This window comes from Hoplias malabaricus, chromosome 9 (assembly GCF_029633855.1).
Source record: "Hoplias malabaricus isolate fHopMal1 chromosome 9, fHopMal1.hap1, whole genome shotgun sequence".
Classification (NCBI taxonomy): domain Eukaryota; kingdom Metazoa; phylum Chordata; class Actinopteri; order Characiformes; family Erythrinidae; genus Hoplias; species Hoplias malabaricus.
This window is the reverse complement of record NC_089808.1, coordinates 20,348,717-20,367,519: the sequence shown is the minus strand read 5'-3', so window position 1 is coordinate 20,367,519 and position 18,803 is coordinate 20,348,717. Positions and strand designations below refer to the sequence as shown.

The following is an 18,803-nucleotide window of genomic DNA, read 5'->3' as shown; positions in this document are numbered from 1 at the left end:
GTTTCCATGGTGGGGGCAGGTGCAGACCAGTGGACCCCATAATGACAGCTGTTTATTCTGTAATGGCACATTCTATTCTAATTTACAACCGGGATGGCACAGTGGAGCAGCAGGTAGTGTCGGGTGCTCCGGTTTCCTCCCACATTGGTAGGTGGATTGGCGTCTAAAAAGTGTGTGTGTGTGTGTGTGTGTGTGTGTGTGTCTGTGTGTGTGTCACCCTGTTAAGGACTGGCACCTCCTCCAGGGTGTGTTCCTGCCTTGTGCCCAACAATTCTGGGTAGGCTCTGGACCCACCATGACTCTGAACTGGATAAGCGCTTACAGACAATGAATAATTTAAAGTCTTTTGTTTTACTATATAATTTTAATTGCTTAATCATTTTTATCATGTGTTTTGTTTTATTGCCTTATCTAAGTAATCTAATTCCTTTTATGTATTTTCTTTTATTGCACTAAATGTTTAAATGCCTTTTATGTTTATAATTATTGCTCTTAATTAACTGGCTTTTACTATTCCTTTTGATTCTGTATAGCACTTGGAACTGCCCTTGTCTATGAAAGGTGCTCTATAAATAAACTTGCCTGGTCTTGCCTCATAAATCCATGCATTATTAGTTGCTATGAGCTCCATACAACACCCCTATAATGCATGTAAACAGCATTATTAATGCAGGCTTCTTGGGAAGTGTTAACAAAATCACTAGTTGAACAAGTTTAAACCACGCAGAGTGTTGACCACACCTTGATTGTCCAGTGTATTGTGGGCTAGGTTGAGTGAGTGCAGAACAGAGGCTGGATTCTCCGCCAGAGCTGCCACCATCTTCTGAGGAAAATCTCTGCATAGAAAAAAGGAAAGCACAAATGAGTTGTCATTGTCAGATTGTCAGAAAGATGAAAGAGTGGAGAGGACAAGGATGGAGGAAAGGCAAGGTTACATGGCATGAGGCAGAGAGAGAGAGAGCGAGAGAGAGAGAGAGAGAGAGAGAGAGAGAGAGAGAGAGAGAGAGAGAGAGAGAGAGAGAGAGAAGAAGCTCACGCTTTAAGGCCAGCGTTCTCCAGTGTTATCTCTTCCAAGCTGCTGGACTTACTGATTGTGTGGAGTACCTGCTCCACTACCTCTGAGCCCTAAACACACATACACACAAACACACACATATCATGGTATTACTGTATTTTAAGCATAATCCTACTGAGAAACATTAATGTAACTAGCAAAAATTGTAACAATAATAGAACCTTTTTTGGTGCCATATAGAACCCATTTCTAAAAGGTTCTATATTGAACCATCTATAGCACATTCTCCATCAATCTGAAAAACCCATTCATGATGTAAAGACATATTAAATCATGCAAAAGCTTCTTCAAGTGTTCAGGGTTCGGTATAAAATCATTTTCTTTACTAAACAACCCTTGCAGAGCCATCATTTTTAAGTTTGTAGTTTAGGTCATTTATTTAATATAAGTGTAAATCATATTTAGACTTTAGGCCATGCTGCTGTAACACATGCAGAAAGGTTCTGTGAAATAGAATTGATCAACGGGCCTCTCTGAAAAAGACGTCATATAGAAGGCAGCATTTGGTGCATAGCAAAATGTGTATACACATTTAAGCTTTAATGGTGCATTCACATGCCATGGGCAGTAATGACCCCCAAATCATAGCAGAATCTGACTTATGAAGTTTAAAATCTGGGAAAAAGTTTAACAATCTAAAATGTGAAGTCTTCACAACGAAATGTGTATCTACTCTGTATCAGTCCATTTCTGATGAGCTAAATCGAGTGAAGGTGATGGCATTTCTGGACATTGTTGACATACGGTTTCCAGAGTACATAGCATAGTCTGTATTTGAGGGAGCAGCAACAATTGGTTTTTATTGACAACAATTTGTCAAAGTCTTTGTGGAGCTATTGTAGTGATGTCAATTGCAGCAGCAATGCAGTGGTGTCTGAGGGATTGAAGGTCATGGGCATTGAATTTCCTGGCCTTGCCCTTTTCACACAGACCATTTCTCTGGATTCCCTTGAACATTTGGTGACATTGTGAGACATACAGCACGAAATACCAAAAGTCACATATTCATATGTTGAACATTTTTCTTGCACTGTTTGTGAATGTTGCAGTGATGGCCGTGGGTGAATGCTTATTTTATACCTTGTATATTCCACTGATTACAGTGTAATGCTTTAAAACACTGTGGCAACAATTTTCTATGAATTTATGAATTTTCACTCATATATATATATATATATATATATATATATATATATATATATATATATATATATACACACACAAACAAGTTGGTCAGGGAAATCGCTGTGCTTTTGTCAGTAAAAAAAATTTCAAGATAATTAAATTGCTATCATTTCTATTGCATCTTGCAAACCATCTTAACTTCTGTGGAAATGGGATTGTACAAGCTCTTTAACTCTTTGAGAGGTTTAAAGGGGTTGTTCTGAAGGAGCATTGGGTACATACACGCATATCTACACAGAATAAACCCTGAAACAAACTCTCCTTTTCAATACGATTCTAAGAGTGAACAATAGAACAGAGGCTGTCTACATAATCAGCAAAGATTCCAAGAGAATTCTAACACTGCGGAAATACACAGAGAATGGCAAGAAAGGAGCAAGATAAAAACTGAACCCAGAAAAGATTCTGGGCCAGGTTCTGATGCTGTGGTGTCCCAATTGCATACCATAAACTTATATCATGAGTAGGGCCTGTACGTCATTTTTGTGATACATTTTTAAATTACAATTTTACTTTCTTGGTATAATTTGAAAAGTCCAATCAAACTTCACAATGTGTTTAAAATTCATGGTGAATGGGTGAATATAAAATTTCCAAAATTACTTAAATATCCATAAATAAATAAATAAATAAATAAATAAATAAATTTAAAACTATGATTAGATATCCTGGGCAAATATACAGAAAGCAAAACCATGCAGATATTGAATCTGTCCAATATTTTAGCCACTTACTCTGTCATGTTCTCGGGTTTCCTCTGGTCTCTCTATCCTGGAGCCGTAATATGGTCTTTTACATTTAAATTTACTTATGTTTTATTTATTTAGGATATTAAAATGCTTTATATTCCAAATATTCTTCATTAGTTATAATATATAATATTCTTAATACTAAACATTCAATGCTCTTTAAAGAGGTGTGATTGCATATTTATGGTTTTATATTATCATTATATTAGTAGCATAAAATCATCTTAAAATGACAATAATTTTGTTTATTGCAATTATTTCTGGGACAATAGGCCACAAAAAAGGCTATGGTGAAAGGCCAACCAATACTGCTTCAGCTTTGCCTGCTACGACCCTGAAAATACAGGCCTTTGTACAACAATACAGTAGATCCAAAAAGAAGGAAATGCTAACTGTGTATAAGCCCTACATGTTGTATTACACAGATTATAAATGGTACATAGACGTAAATATGAAGTGGCTTGGTACACAGTCAGTCTGAAGAGAGGGTTAGAAGGTATACTGCTATATTAATTATTTTATTTTGTTTTATATTGTTTTTAATGTTTATGGTTAGCAAGTTAGCATATTTGTTAGCTAGCAGCAGTAAAATGGCCACATTAAAAATGGTTAAGCCCTGACTATTTTACAGAGTACTGAGAACTACAAATGTCTGTTGTGCCCACGAATTAAGCTGCATCTTAAATTTAGAAGGTGGGCTTTTTATTTTTGAGTCACATGGTTTTGTGCAGACAGTCATTGTAAACAGCTCAAAAGGTTTCCGTACAATGTGTTTTGCTCCTGTTCTCATAACTATGACAAAATAACCTACAATCAAACATATGTTTCTCAAGGTTAACCCTGGAAATTGTTTCTGAATCAAAATAATTACCATAAAAATATTATTAGTTAAAGGAAGATAAATTTTACTTCACATGAGCTGATCTGGAACCAAACCCTAGACATCAGTTCTTACAGATCTATGCTTAACTAGGCAGGTACTCAAACCCCAGCAGGGAATCAAACCCTAGTCATTTCCTACTTATCTGTCACTAGTTTAAAATTTCATTTGTAGAAAAGTGGTGTGCACCATTGAGCTAAAATATGACCATTTACCCAATAGGACCAAGTGTATTAAGCAGGTCATAATGTTTTGTCTCATGGGTATAGGTTGCTTCTTTGTAAAAACAATCATTAATGTGTACAATATTCTTTCAAACCAAAATGCCTCAGGTATCTCTCTCTTAATACACACTTACAAAACTGCTAGTGTAAGTTTTAATTACAACTGGGGCACAAAAAATGCTATAAAGGACACAGCACAAGAACATCAAATGTGGGACAATAAAACATTGAGAGCCAGATATGCAGAGCTGTTATGAAGTATTCTGAAAGCAGCACAAACTAATCAATAATGACAGTGGATCATAGAGAACTGGGTCAAAATCACAAGCACCAGCCAAAAGATAAAGGCCAAAATGTACCAAGCGCAGGTCTTTGCAGTACAGCTTAGTGAACCAAGTGTTGTAAGCCATGGATGCCACGATCACGGCCAGATCCCTGAAAAAGAAAGAGAAAAATGATATAGCATATAGGACTAAAGTACAAGTGACACCAGGCCCTAGCATCATTTCCTTTCCTTGTTAAACCAATAATGACCAAATCCTCTGTTGTTGATTGGCTGTTTCTTGTTGTTTGATTGGATTTCACCTTCATTCACTGGTTGATCATGGACATCTCTGTTCTTCCAATGGTTTTCAAGACTTCAGCTGGGACCTAAAGCCTCAAATAGAGCACTTTTTTTTTCACTTCACATGTGCATTACCTGGTGTAAAACTCTATAATTTCTACCATCTGTGCTTCTGACACCTATGGTGTGAACTGGGCTTCACAATATGGGTCCCTAAAAAATTTGATGATAATTTGGAGAGAGCAGCTTTGCACTCCATAACTGAGGCCTAACAAAAATAGTCAGAGTGGAGACATCAAATGACACATTTAGCAGGAAAGGCTCCCTGAGAGTGGAAGGCTGAAAGAGGAAGAGGAGGAGGAGGAGACGACGAGGAGATCAATGGAGCAAAATGACTCCATGGTCGCTGGTCTACTCAGACCTGCTTTGTACATGATATGGTTTTAATCTTGGCCACAGGCCTAAAACCATTGCAACATTAATGAAAATAAAACCTAGAAAAACTGCCTATATGCCCGAGGGGGACTAAATAAGAGACAATATATATATATATATATATATATATATATATATATATATATATATATATATATACACAGTAGAGACTGGGAGAGGGAGAGGGAAAAGATGGAGAGAGACAGGAAAAAGAGAAAGAAGAAGAGGAGATAAACAGTGAAGAGAGATGGAGATGGGGCGGGGAATGGGGGGGCAGAGAGGGAGGATTGGCAGATAGAAAGAGAGAGGCAGAGAGAGAGGGGTATGTCCTCTATTAGAGCAAAGCTTATGGCTCTGTTCTCATTTGGGACTTGATCATTTCACTGTGATGAGGACCCTCTGTAGTGATGCCAAACTCTCCATCCTCATTCAAATTCAATCACTGCACCAAAGACAAATCTCCTTAAGCCCAACAAAGGACTGCCCCTACACTGTACTCTCACTGGCCAATTTATTGGAAACCCCTAGCTTGTGCCGCCACCTTGCAGTTAGAAACCCTAGCTCATTGGTTTATGTGTGGTTGGATCCAGTCACCTACTACTACATGGCCTAAACTGTGTGGACACCTGCTCATGTACTGCACATTTCTTCTAGATTTTGAGCGACTGCATTAAAAGCTTCAGCAACTTTTACACACAGGCTTCCATAACAGAGTCTGTAGATGTGCACTTAAACTGTCATGCTGATTTCACACCAGAAGCGGCGCAGCATGCGTTGGTACCATACCTTGATGCTTGTTATTTCACACAGGACGCCACACTTCTTTCACTTCTTTCCTTTTCTGATTTGCCCCATTTTCCCATGATTATACAATCAACAAATGTCTTTATTATTTGTATGTTGTTTAAATAAACTTTATGTAGATCAAAACCAACACAAACCAGACTTGCTGCCACAACAGTACATAGGTCTCATTCATTTTTAAAAGGTCAACGTTTGCACTCTTGCAATACTGCTATTACAATTCAAAATATAGCTGTTTGTTATTACAGCAGGCAAGATTAAAGCATAGACCCAAAGAGTATTTTTGGGCTTCATGCGTGTGGTACCATCGTGGTGCATTCTATCTACACTCATTGTCCATTCTCTGCAGGGGTTATTTTAATAAGAAAAAAAATGTGCATGTATTATTTTAGGCGTACTATAAGTATTAATGTGCTATGTTCACAACTGCTAATATCAAAATAACCACTGAAATGTACTTTTGGATACAACAAATCCCCCCAAAAAATCAGTGGAATTCACAACGAATGCAGTGATGAATAAGCTGTTTTGTTGCCATTTTAAAACTCCTTAAGGTGGTAGTTTTTTTTTTTTTTTTAATTATCAGCAATTGTCATTTTTAACAGTTACCATAAAATGACAAAAGGGCAGGAGAATGTTTGAATTTTTTGTTTCAAATTATATGTCTCTTACACACACAAAGACAAAAGAAATTGTACACATAAGAATTTTCTCATCAAAATACCACAATTTGACTGGTTTTGGAATTAGCTTGAAACCCTGAAGTGGCTGACTTCCAATGTCTTGGAGGTGTTATTCTTCTCCCCTCCAGCTTTATAGCACCAAGGGACTGGGGAGAGTATAAGCAAGAGGGTAAAAACTGGAATGTTATCTGCTCAAAAATCCTAGCTATCACCTAGGTCAATTTACAGCCAAAGCTAATTCCAACTCACACACTAGCCCAGAAGTCACAATCTAAGAATAGACAGGACTTCCTTTTTCTCGCTCTGACGAGTGCTTTCTGTGGCTAAAGTGTCAAGAGTGAAGTGCTATTTCTGCAGGTCTGAAGCTGCATGAAAATGACTCTGCAGGAAGTGTCGGTGTGCATTCTGCCTGGCATCAGCAAACCCCCACGGGTGCAGTAGCCAGAGACAGAAAGGATAACTTGACACCCAAAGGCCGGATGGAAGAGGATACTGCTGCTAGTGATGCTCTCCCCTAGACAGGAAGCTGCCTGAGACGTTTATTGGACGTAATAAGAGCTGATATTGTCGCATGTAGTTCACACTTGTTACCAGATATAAACAACTCCCCTTAGTTCCCATAGTTTATGTTTTCTCACAAATACACACCAACAGCCTAGCTCTCCTCCAAGCGTGTTGAGCTATGGAAGAGTGATTAAGAAAACCAACCAGCAGTACCACAGTGATTCAACACACTTGCAGGAGAACAAATAACACACATTAGACAGCAAATGGTCAAGCTGGGAAAACACAATCCCATTACTGCTTGGAGTTCAGATCTTATAACTTTAGGCTCAACTCGGGCTTCAGATCTTATCACTTAAGACTAAACTTAGATTTCATATCTCAGACTTCAGATCTTATCAATTAACACTCGACTCAGAGTTTACATATTATGACTCCAGACTCAACTCAGATTTCAGAACTTATTACTTAAACCTCAACTAGGGCTTCAGATCTTATCACTTAGACTCAACTCAGACATCAGATCTTATAACTCAATATTCAACTCTGATTTTAGATTTACTTAACTTGTAGACTTCCAATCTTACAACACTTGACTCAAATTTTACTTCAGATCATTTTACTTTTGATTAACTCAAATCAAATCTGGTCACTTAAGACTTAAATTTCAGATCTTGTGACTCAAGACTCAATTTGGAATTTAGCTTATATGATGAGTTTAGAGCTTGTGACTCAGGACTGCACTTCAGAAGTTAAAATCTTCCATTTCCTTTACAATGTCTAAAACTAAAATGAGTCACCAAGATCTCAAGTCTTAACTGTGTTGTCTATATCTGAAAAGAGATATAAAAGTGTAAATGCATATAAACAAAAACCTAAAATGAAGGATACATAAAAACTGAATGTATCCCCAAGATCCCCACTTTCATCAAATCACTGTGTCCAGAATAAGTTTGTCATTTTCATTTCATAACCCAGGCCAAAGTAAGTCAGACTGACCACTGTGCTGATGTGCTTTTTACACTGGGCAGTACAAATTTCATCTGTCCACACCGGGGACACACTTCAGTGAAAGGTGTAAATGTACTCTGACCCAAAATAAACCCAGATGTCCATAACCTGGATATGAAATACTATATGGTTAAAAGTTTGTGGACATCCGCTCATTCGATATACTTTCTGCAACCAAGGGTATTAATTGGGAATTTCAGTCCCTGCTGTGGTAGCAGCATTTTCTGCTCTTCCATTGAGGCTTTATACTTGATGCTGGAACATTACTGTGGGTATCTGATTGCCTTCTGCCACAGAAGCTTTATTGAGGTCAGGCATTAATGTTGAATGATTAGTTGTAGATCATAAGCACCAGATTTTGGATGATGCTCCATTACTCCATGTCCCACTACTGGAAGGCTACATACCTCTATATATCTCTTGGCATTGAGTATATTTATACTTGCATTGGTGCCACCCTATATAGTACAAAAAGTAGTGGTGTAGTATTAGTTTTATCATCTGTGAAGTGCACTATTAAGGTGTAGGGTGCTATTTGGGTCTGAGTATAGTTTACATTTAGTGCCAGGAAAGAAAGAAACAATAAGCCAAACCTGGGACCCTACACCTCGTAGTCAGATTTTTTCCAGATGCATCTGTATTTTTCCCTTTGTTCCAGTTTTTTGTTTGTAAAACGACATCCATGTCTGAGGGACTCTCTCGCAGAAGCATGAACTGGCCTTAACACTGCAGTGCTGAGCTGTATACAACGTGTGATGGTCTTGACCTCTGAAGAACTGTGTGAAAGGGGGCTAACAAAGTATACAGAGCAACAGATGGATGACTGTCTGTAATTATAGAACTACAAAGTGCTCTTACATGGATAGTGGAGCTGATGAAATTGAGGAAAAGTTTAGTTTAATGCAGAATGTGACACTTTTCACTCTACCTGCTTTCTAGGTGACTGAAGTCCAAGAGGTTGAACTCTCTGTTGTCCTGTGAGTGGTAAATTGTGTCCACGTCCTTAACGAAGACAGAGAAGGAAATAGAAATAAATATATTTAGCACCCATGCTGAATTATATTAGGATTATTATGAGGCCAAGTTTCCACGCTTCACTCAGTTCTTACCCACTGAACTTCCTCTTTGCAATTGATGCCATTGTAGTCACAGAGAGCTGCGTAGGTCTCTGAAAAACCTCCTGAAACAGCCCAGAGAACACAGACACAACATTGTGAAATCAACTCTTACACAGTTTTACTATATTTATCTAGGTTAATGTCATCCTGGTGATTCTGACCAGGGTGGGAGAGAAAACTGGACAATACCTATGTGTCCACTGACTATAAATGACTATAAATGAATATGTGTTAAATATACATGTCACTTTTTTGGGGCTTTACTTAATGGTGTAATTTATTATGTTTTATACACTGCCTGTATTATATTCTTCATTCATAATTAATTTTATCAGCTCTACTGACTCACTTTGTAGACCATCTGCCACTCTGCACACATTGTTAGCCACCTTTCACCCATTCTTCAATGCTCAGGACCACCACCAATCATGTATAATGTGGGTGATGGATCATTCTCCATGCTGCACTGATTGTGTTAGTGTGTGTTGTGCTGGTACAAATGGATCAGACACAGCAGTAATGCTGGAGTTTTTAAACTCTGCGTCTACTCATTGTCCATTCTATTAAACACACCTACCTCGTTGGTCTCTCTTGTAGATTGTCAGATTGTGTTTGTGACCGTTTGTGTTGATCCTGAGTAATTCATCAATGGACACAGGACACTGTTCATATTTTTGGTTGGTGGATAATTCTCAGATCAGCAGTGACAATAAGGGCTTTAAAAACTCTAGCAGCACTGCTGTGTCTGATCCACTCATACCAGCCCAACACACAACAACACATCCCCAAGTCAGTGTCACACAGACGGGGTGTTGACCATTGGGAAACAGTGTAAAAGTGGCCTAAAAAAGTATATAGAGCAACAGCAGGACTATAGTCTGTGATTGTAGAAATACAAAGCACACTTGTACAGTTAGTGGAGTGTATTAGTGTCTGGCTTTGTTTTGGCCAGGCAGTGTAGTTCCACCCACACTGAGAAGAGAGAGCACATTACATCCATCCCTGCAGCACCTTACTGGCTGCATTCATATTTAGATGCAGCTGAAAGTGCTTTTAAAGCTCTTAATGGGTTGGCCCCTCCATATATTGTTGATTTGCTCACGTCTTTGACTCCTTCAAGATCCCGCAGTACAGCACTCAGCTGTGGAACTATGGACTGTCTGTGATTTGGCAATTTATGACTCCTTAAATTCCACTAAAACCTAGTCTTATAAAAAGGCATTTCTACAGAGTTGAGGAATAATGGTATACACTTCAAGAGACTCCATATTATAGCTCTAATAAAGTGGTATTGTATGCTGTGACGTTTGGTTTTTCCTTACTTCTTTCATTGATTAGTTCATTTTCTACCAAGCTTTATGCTACCCATACACTAGAAACTTTGAAAAAGACTTTAAAAAGACTTAAGTGTGCCCCCCACCTCACATCTAAAGATAATGTCAAAGAGATTTTAGTCGCAAACTGTGATTTTGGAAAGAATTGTGTATCTTGCAGCAACTGCAACTAGATTCCTCAGTATAATCTCAGAAAAACTGTTACAGTGATGGGACCCTCAATGGTACATATTCAGTATCTCTAGTTAGGAAACATAACAGTACAATATTCTATTATTTGTACATTTTTAAGTTGATTCAAACACCCCAGTTCATCTCCAGGAAATATTATTATTTATTATGCAATTATGCACAGTACTATAACGAATGCTTGAAAATATTTACCTCTCCTTCTGGTGAAGAGAATGTAATGTACTTTTAAAAACACAAGTAAACTTTACAACTGTTGCATCTGTAAAGGTACTTTTACAATGTTTGTAACTTTAGTGACAGTAATGTACCTGACACTTGGGTTGGATCTCTGCACCGAGTGACAGGTAGAACCACGTCACCTACACACAACCACCACTTATTAGTGACAGCCTCTTCATCGTCGGTTTTATTAGTAACCGCCATTTCCACATTCTCATTGCCAACTCAATTGTCAAATATAGCTGCTTGGCCAGGAGCCCCCTGTGTCAGGAATTGACAAGGTTGGGTGCAGAGCGCAAGGTCTACGTTGTTAGATTGTGACTTATTTAAATAATCAGCCTCACATGAACATAATTAAATCCAAATATAAGTGGTTTTTGTACTTTAAATACAGGACTTTGTGATATTTATTGGTTATTTACAATATCCATGTCACTATTTGCATGAGCTGCAATAATCGAGAAAAAAGAAGCACATTGCTCTGGCAAGACTCCGGCAAGACTTCAAGACATCATTTTATTCCAACTTTGGAAATTCGTATACCATAGTAAAATCACTTGAAAAGTAATTTGGTGGCCAGCCTAGTCACTGCTTGTTCCAAGACTCAATTAATTAATTCATTAATTATCTGTAACCCTTATCCAGTTCAGGGTCGCGGGGGGTCCAGAGCCTACCTGGAATCATTGGACATAAGGCGGGAATAAACCCTGGAGGGGGCGCTAGTCCTTCACAGGGCAACACAGACACACACACACACACACATTCACTCACACACATGGACACTTTTGAGTCGCCAGTCCACCTACCAACGTGTGTTTTTGGACTGTGGAAGGAAACCGGAGCACCCGGAGGAAACCCACACGGACACGGGGAGAACACACCAACTCCTCACTGACAGTCACCTGGAGCGGGAATCGAACCCACAACCTCTAGGCCCCGTGAAATCTGAGCCACCGCCACAGACTCAATTCAGACTTCAGATATTCTGACTCGTGACTTAATGTGGACTTTATATTTTACGACTCAAAACTTGACTCCGACTAACACTTACACTTACATCTTATGACTCAAGACTTGACTCAGACTTTAAATCTAAAGACGACTCAGACACCAGATCTTATAACTCAAAACTTTACTCACACATAAGATCTTATTACTTAAGACTTGACTCAGACTTCAGAACTTCCTCTGAGACGCATGAAGCCAAAAGAGTGCTTTATTTCGGTCTGTGCAAACACAATTCCACTGGTTGGCTCTACATGCTTGGAGGATAAAACTAACTGCCTAGTTTTATTACATATCCTTTGCATATGCTTTGAGTGATGGGGAAAATGATAGCCCATCCTATATACATGGATGGCAAGACTTCTAATGCTATATTTGTCCACTGCTGTAAGTATTTTGCTGGATGCATAATGAAGGATGGGACAGTTATAAGTGAACAGGTGTAGATGTGTGTGTCTGTGTGTGTGTGTGTGTGTGTGTGTGTGGTTGTGTATATGCGTGCGTGCGTGTGTGTGTGTGTGTGTGTAATAGTTTTCCTCACCACATGCCCTTTGGGTCTCCACTGACGTTTCAGAGTTTGGGGAAAATTTATGACCCCCGTCCGAGACGTCACCATCTGCTTGAAAGATAGAGGGACTATGAGGGAGAGCAAGAGAGAAAAAGAGAGAGGAGAGAATTCAGAAGCCATTCTTATTGCACCAATATGAGCTCAGCATGTTAACACCTGCCTCTGAGGTCTGAAAAACGATCTGCTATTGTGGGCAAGACACAGAGAGAATGAGAGAATGAGAGAATGAGAGAGAGAGAGAGAGAGAGAGAGAGAGAGAGGAGTGGGAGATTGGGAAGGGTAGAGGGGGAGAGATAAAGACAGGAAGTTGGAGACTGAAAGAGAATGAAAGTGGAAGAAGAAATATATATAGAGAAGGACAGAACAGAGAGAGCGAGAGAGAGAGAAAATTGAGGAGATGAATATGGTAGAGGAGAGAGAGCGAGAGAGAGAGAGAGAGAGATCAAATTGAGGAGAGGAATATAGTAGAGGGAAGAGAGAGAAAGAGAGAGAGATAGAGAAGAGTGGGGAGGGCAGAGAGGGAGAGATAAAGAGAGGAAGACGGAGACTGAAAGAGAATGAAAGTGGAAGAAGAATAGAAACAGATCGGGAAAGACAGAAGAGAGAGAGAGAGAGAGAGAGAGAGAGAGAGAGAGAGAGAGAGAGAGAGAAAATTGAAGAGGGGAACATGGTAGAGGAGAGAGAGAGAGAGAGAGAGAGAGAGAGAGAGAGAGAGAGAGAGAGAGAGAAATGAGGAGAGGAATATAGTAGAAGGAAGAGAGAGAAAGAGAGAGAGAGGGAGAGAGTACAGTAATGCATTCTCATAACCTGGAGGAGCCTGGTTAATGCGTCTACAGAGGATCAGTGAAGAGGTGTGGGAAAAGAGCTCAGTTAACTTCTCATGCTTAAAGAGACAGTTCATCGAGAACTCTTGCCTTGGAGCTGTGAGCCTAGAGTAGTTAACAAGAAATGGATGCTTAAATTTTAAAACGTTGATCCTGGCTGTTCCTCAACAGCAGGAAAATAAAAAATTAACTTGTATTTCATGGAAGCACAGTCTTAAGAAGTCAATCCATTTGATTCTCTTTGGAAATCAAGAACCAATGAATCCTCATCCTTTGGGGTGGATAAAGAACACTGCTATTGGTGTTCTTGAGGTTACAGCTGATTTATGTTTCTGTCTTCAATTAATGCAGAGCCTAAAGTGTTTATGTTTGTGCATTGGTGTGTCTGTCTTTCTGCAATAGAACTGTCAAAACACTAGGGCTGAATCACGAATATCCTCTTCCACCCTATGTAGTGCATAATGTAGTGGTGTTAGTTTACATGTAGTGCCAGGAAAGAAACAAATACAAACCCGGCACTTTATCCCATCTGGGTCTCAACACCTCAGAGATTATTTTTTTTATATTATATTCCAGATGCATCCGTGTTTTATGTTCCACAAAGTTGTTTCAAAATTTAGGTTGTCCTGTGGCATCCAAACCCATGTCTGAGAAAATCTCTAGCTGTGAATTTGCTGAGGTCTGCAGTCTCTGTAATGTCACATGAAGTTCATATTTCTGGACTTCTTTCCTCATGTTCGAACCAATCACAGTCATCAGGGTCTGCTTTGACATAATTCATAGTTACATTTCCAAGGAGGTGCATGTCAGGCTACAGAGTAGGGTACAGCATAGTGTTCACGTCTACACATAACCTATGTATTGTATACGGTGTAATTTTGACGCAGAACATAAGTCTTTAGTATTCTTGAATACAGAAACATAACTTGAGCAGTTAAAGATGATGTCTGCAGACACCCCTCACCCCCCCCATAGGGCACTCTGGAGCAGCTGCACTTGAACATAATGATACATATAAATATTGCACAAACAATTTAATCAGGATGTTATAGGTAGTTCAATGTAGTGGGCAACATTGCCACCCTACACATGGCAGACAGACATTTAGCTCCCAACCTAGGCAACCACACTACTCTACACCAGTACAAATCCTAACGTCACATCTGCCCACCTCTGTAATTAGATTGCCAGATGCAACACAGCTGCAGGCAATAATAGGATACTCATATGTGAACAGGTCTTGATGTGTGTATGTGTAATAATTGTCCTCACCATATGTCCTTGGAGTCTTTGCTGGTGTTTTGGAATTTGGGGAAGATTTATGTGCAGAAAATGAAATGGGACATTCTGGAGTAAATGCACACAAGCCTAAAGTCACCAGACTCAATGCCAAGCGTCGAACAGATGGGTATAAATCTCTTCAGCATTAGGCTGTGGAGCAGTGGAACTGCATTCTCTAGAGTGATGGATTCGATATGTAAAGAGACAACTCCATATAAAAACTTTTCATTTCAGAAGAACTGCTTAGAATTTGGTGTGTGCAATGCAGTTCCACTTCTTCACAGTCAATGCTTTAAGGCTTTGCACCCCTCAACTGATGCCTGGCACTGGGCATGGTGGCCATAGCTGATCAAAGTGGAAAGGACATAGAACCTGTCCCAGTATGTTTCAGAACTTACGCGTAGATGGAGTTGTTGAAGATGCGTGAGAGGGCAAAGTTGATATGGCCCAGCAGCTGATCCAGGTGGTCACTTGACTGCAACCTGAGGGAGTAAGTGGACTTATCGGTTTCTATGACAACCTGAGAGAGAGAAAGAGGGAGAGACACTCACACACACTTCACTGAAGCGCTACTGTGATCAAGAGCCAAGAAAGTGTGTGTTTTTAGGGAGCTGGGCACTGACTCAAATGGCAGAATGCCTCACCCTCTCTTCTGCTTCTCACCTGGTTTTCTGGATGAGAGCTTATTCCACGGATCTCCAGGAAGTTGAAGGTTTGCTCCACCTAAATTCATGATACACATGAGTGTAAAATAATAATAAATATGGAATTCATCATTATAAATCCATAAGTAGTGTGGTGTGCATTTTTTAGATTAACTCACTTTTGTTGGTATTTTTGGAGCCATGAGGTAAAGCCGCCATGTTGCCAGCACCTAAACAGAGTAAGACAAGCTTTATTTAATAAGCTTCAGGTGTCCAAACATTTTACCATGGACTGAGTTCACATGATGTGGACACTAATACAGGGGGGCAGATTGTCTGGTTTCAGAGTGCAGCACTATGTAAACAGATTGGAAAGAGAATAAATTTATCTCATACACAACTCTTCTCCCTGTACTGGAGAGAGTCTCACAACACTCGGAAGCAGAGAAGCCCACCACCTCTTTGCGTCACTGTGGTACAGCATCCCTCTGTGTTGCATAATGAGGAAAAAAACCTTTATCTTCCGTTAGCCATATTAGCTTTTTTGTCATAGAATGTAATGGAAAAAGTAGTAAAAGTCCGAAGCTCTGCTCTTGTGATGGAATCTGTGCGAGTTATTCATACACAGGCAATATACAAGCTTCAGTAATTGGGTTATTTCACTTGTGTTTTGTTTCAGCATGTAAGAGACAACAGAGGCAAGCCACATATACTTTTGCCTCTTTTTTCCCTCTGTTAACAGGATAAATAATCTGATCCCACTGACCCTCTGATCTATAAGTACAACGGATTATACATAAATTATTTCTCGGATTTCGCTTGAAGTTTAATAAAGTATTTCTCCTTGTCTGAAAATGTGAATGATCAGTGAGTTTCCATGCCATCGGAAAGCCAAGACCTTAGCCAAGCCACACTCTCCATAGTGCAGAGTATAGGTCATAAAATAAGGGGTTCTTAACTCACATAGTAACATTATGAGTCAAAAATTACTTTTTGTCCTCAAGTCATTAAGTTTCACTTTTCCCTGTCATATTAGAGCAGTGTCTGAATGCAGCATTAATAGTTATTATTGTTTTTTTTTTAATCTGTGAGGTGCAGTATATTGGGAGTATGGCACTTTTTTGAGACATTGCCCAAGCTACACTCTAACTGACACCAATGAACAGAGCTGTTTAAAATCATTATGTGGAAAAATTGCTCTGGGATCTATAATCGTTCACTACCCTCCTGAATTCTGTTTCCTATAATAGTGTACTATATTGTGAGTAATACAGGGAATATTTAATAGGAAGCCATTTCAAACACAGGGATTGTTTGTAAAGTCTGCACGTAAGCCATTGCTCACCACTTATCCAGGCCAAAGGGGTATAAAACCCCCATTTTCCATCCATCCATCCATCCATTATCTGTAACCGCTTATCCAATTTAGGGCCGTGGGGGGTCCAGAGCCTACCTGGAATCATCGGGCGCAAGGCGGGAATACACCCTGGAGGAGACGCCAGTCCTTCACAGGGCAACACAGACACACACACACTCACACCTACGGACACTTTCGAGTCGCCAATCCACCTGCAACGTGTGTTTTTGGACTGTGGGAGGAAACCGGAGCACCCGGAGGAAACCCACGCGGACACGGGGAGAACACACCTACTCCTCACAGACAGTCACCCGGAGTGGGAATCGAACCCACAACCTCCAGGCCCCAGCCCCCCCCCCCCCCCCCCCCCATTTTCGGATTAATGAATATATATCATTACCTTTAAGATGAGTTGTAACAGAGCAATCCACATCTAATGATCCATCTTCAGTACCTGCTCTTCAGGCAGAATGCAATCAAATCCTCACAGTAATGTTCCAACATTATACTATATTATACTATGATATATATAGGTTTAATTAGAGGTCATCAAATCCAGACCTTGGATCCAGGTTTCAGGTTGGTATTTAATTTAAAATTGCCTGATATTAATGGCTAGAGCTGCAACAGCTAATGCACCTGACTGGCCACATAATACTGGCTGGCCATTTTAAAGTCCAAGTTTGGAACCTCGATCAACAGGCTGGGTGACCATTGGAAAGCCTTCCCCAGCAATGCAGAATAGTTCATTTGTTGTCATGATTTGTCAATTTGTCTAGTTCTACCTCATTAATCTCTGATCTGTTTCTAACCATAGGTCCACTGGTGTCCAGATAATATTTTGGATAGTGGATAAGCCTCACAACAGCAGTGTCATTGTAGCACAGTAATGGGTATTTTACACATTAACAATGGTGGATAAGGCATTTTTTTTTCTTAGTCATATCTTAGTCACTGCTCAGTTTATGTGATTAGAGCGGTCAGCCAGCCAAAAAATGTCCAGCCAAGGTCAAAAACTGACCACTGATGTATCACTGATAAATCTAGGGTATTAATAAAGAGTCTGCCCCCTCCCCTTGCTTTGTTGCATTTATAGTGGCATCTGTTCTAGAAAGCCTTTACAGTAGTCTTTAAAACACTGCTGTGAGGATTTGTTGACACTGAGACTTGACAGTGTTAGTCAGGTACTGATGTTGGATGATTAGCTCTAGGTCACAGACCTTCCTCCAACTCATCTCAAAATTATTGCATGGTGGTTCATAACTCGAGACAATGCTGTGGAAGGTTTGTCTACTCTACTGTTCCACAGCTCAAACCTGGGGGCTTTCTGCATAGTGATTTTACGTTCATGTGCAACTGCTCCAATCCCTCATACTACTTGTTATTGCCATTTTGTGGCCAATATTGGTATGTGAATATCATTACAGCAGTCTTTTCATCAGTAATTTACAATAGTATGCCAAAGCTCAAGCAGCAGATATCATAAGCAGCATAAGCCTGTTTATTCCAACTGGTTTGCATTTATCTTGATTAGTCAACTCTGCCGAACATTAAGTGCAATGCAGCATATAATTATTGCTAAATAAGTAAATAACATCACTGTAGTCATCACACCAAGTAAGGTCAAGCCCCAGCACTTTGTGTTCTATAATTAGGACCGTAAGCAATAAGCATGTAATCTCGAAGAAAAAAAAAGTGGTTTCTCATTAAAGAAAACTGGTGGGGATGAAAACAAAGAGCTAAAGCTGGGAATGAGGCCCAGAAACCCTAAAAATTACAGGCCCACCTTAAAGCAAAGGCTCAAAATTAAGTAGTCAATGCTTCCTCATCAGTTTTAACACTGATACCTCAATCCCACCAGCTTGCGTTTTATTTGTCTGAGTGGAGTGTTACATAAGCCAACAACAGAAACATTCAAGAGGGGATTTGGAAAGAGGATTTCTGGGTACTGTGAGAAAGGGGATTTTGAAGCATCATTCGACTGTTATAACAAAGAAAACTGCTTAGCAATGGCTTTTGCTGAGCGTGTGCTTCTTACATTCAATGCCAAAATGGAGGCAATGAAGTTATATGTGAAAAATGAAGGACCTTTGTTAAAATATTAAAACGTGAATATATTCATCTCTATTGCACATACTATTGCGGC

The 18,803-nt window shown here is 39.6% G+C and overlaps 1 protein-coding gene across 2 annotated transcripts in view; it reads right to left on the bottom strand.

The window, feature by feature from the left end:
• Positions 1–18,803, bottom strand: part of carmil3 (capping protein regulator and myosin 1 linker 3) — a 100,342-nt gene that overhangs the window by 54,769 nt on the left and 26,770 nt on the right. For both annotated transcript variants that reach the window (XM_066681083.1, XM_066681084.1), the window contains exons 3-11: positions 15,480–15,530; positions 15,320–15,379; positions 15,055–15,176; positions 12,525–12,619; positions 9,225–9,295; positions 9,044–9,117; positions 4,473–4,548; positions 1,037–1,125; positions 742–836 (exon numbers count right to left, since the gene is read on the bottom strand). In XM_066681083.1, coding sequence (XP_066537180.1) covers positions 742–836; positions 1,037–1,125; positions 4,473–4,548; positions 9,044–9,117; positions 9,225–9,295; positions 12,525–12,619; positions 15,055–15,176; positions 15,320–15,379; positions 15,480–15,530 — 733 coding nt within the window. The remainder of the gene's footprint in view (positions 1–741; positions 837–1,036; positions 1,126–4,472; positions 4,549–9,043; positions 9,118–9,224; positions 9,296–12,524; positions 12,620–15,054; positions 15,177–15,319; positions 15,380–15,479; positions 15,531–18,803) is intronic.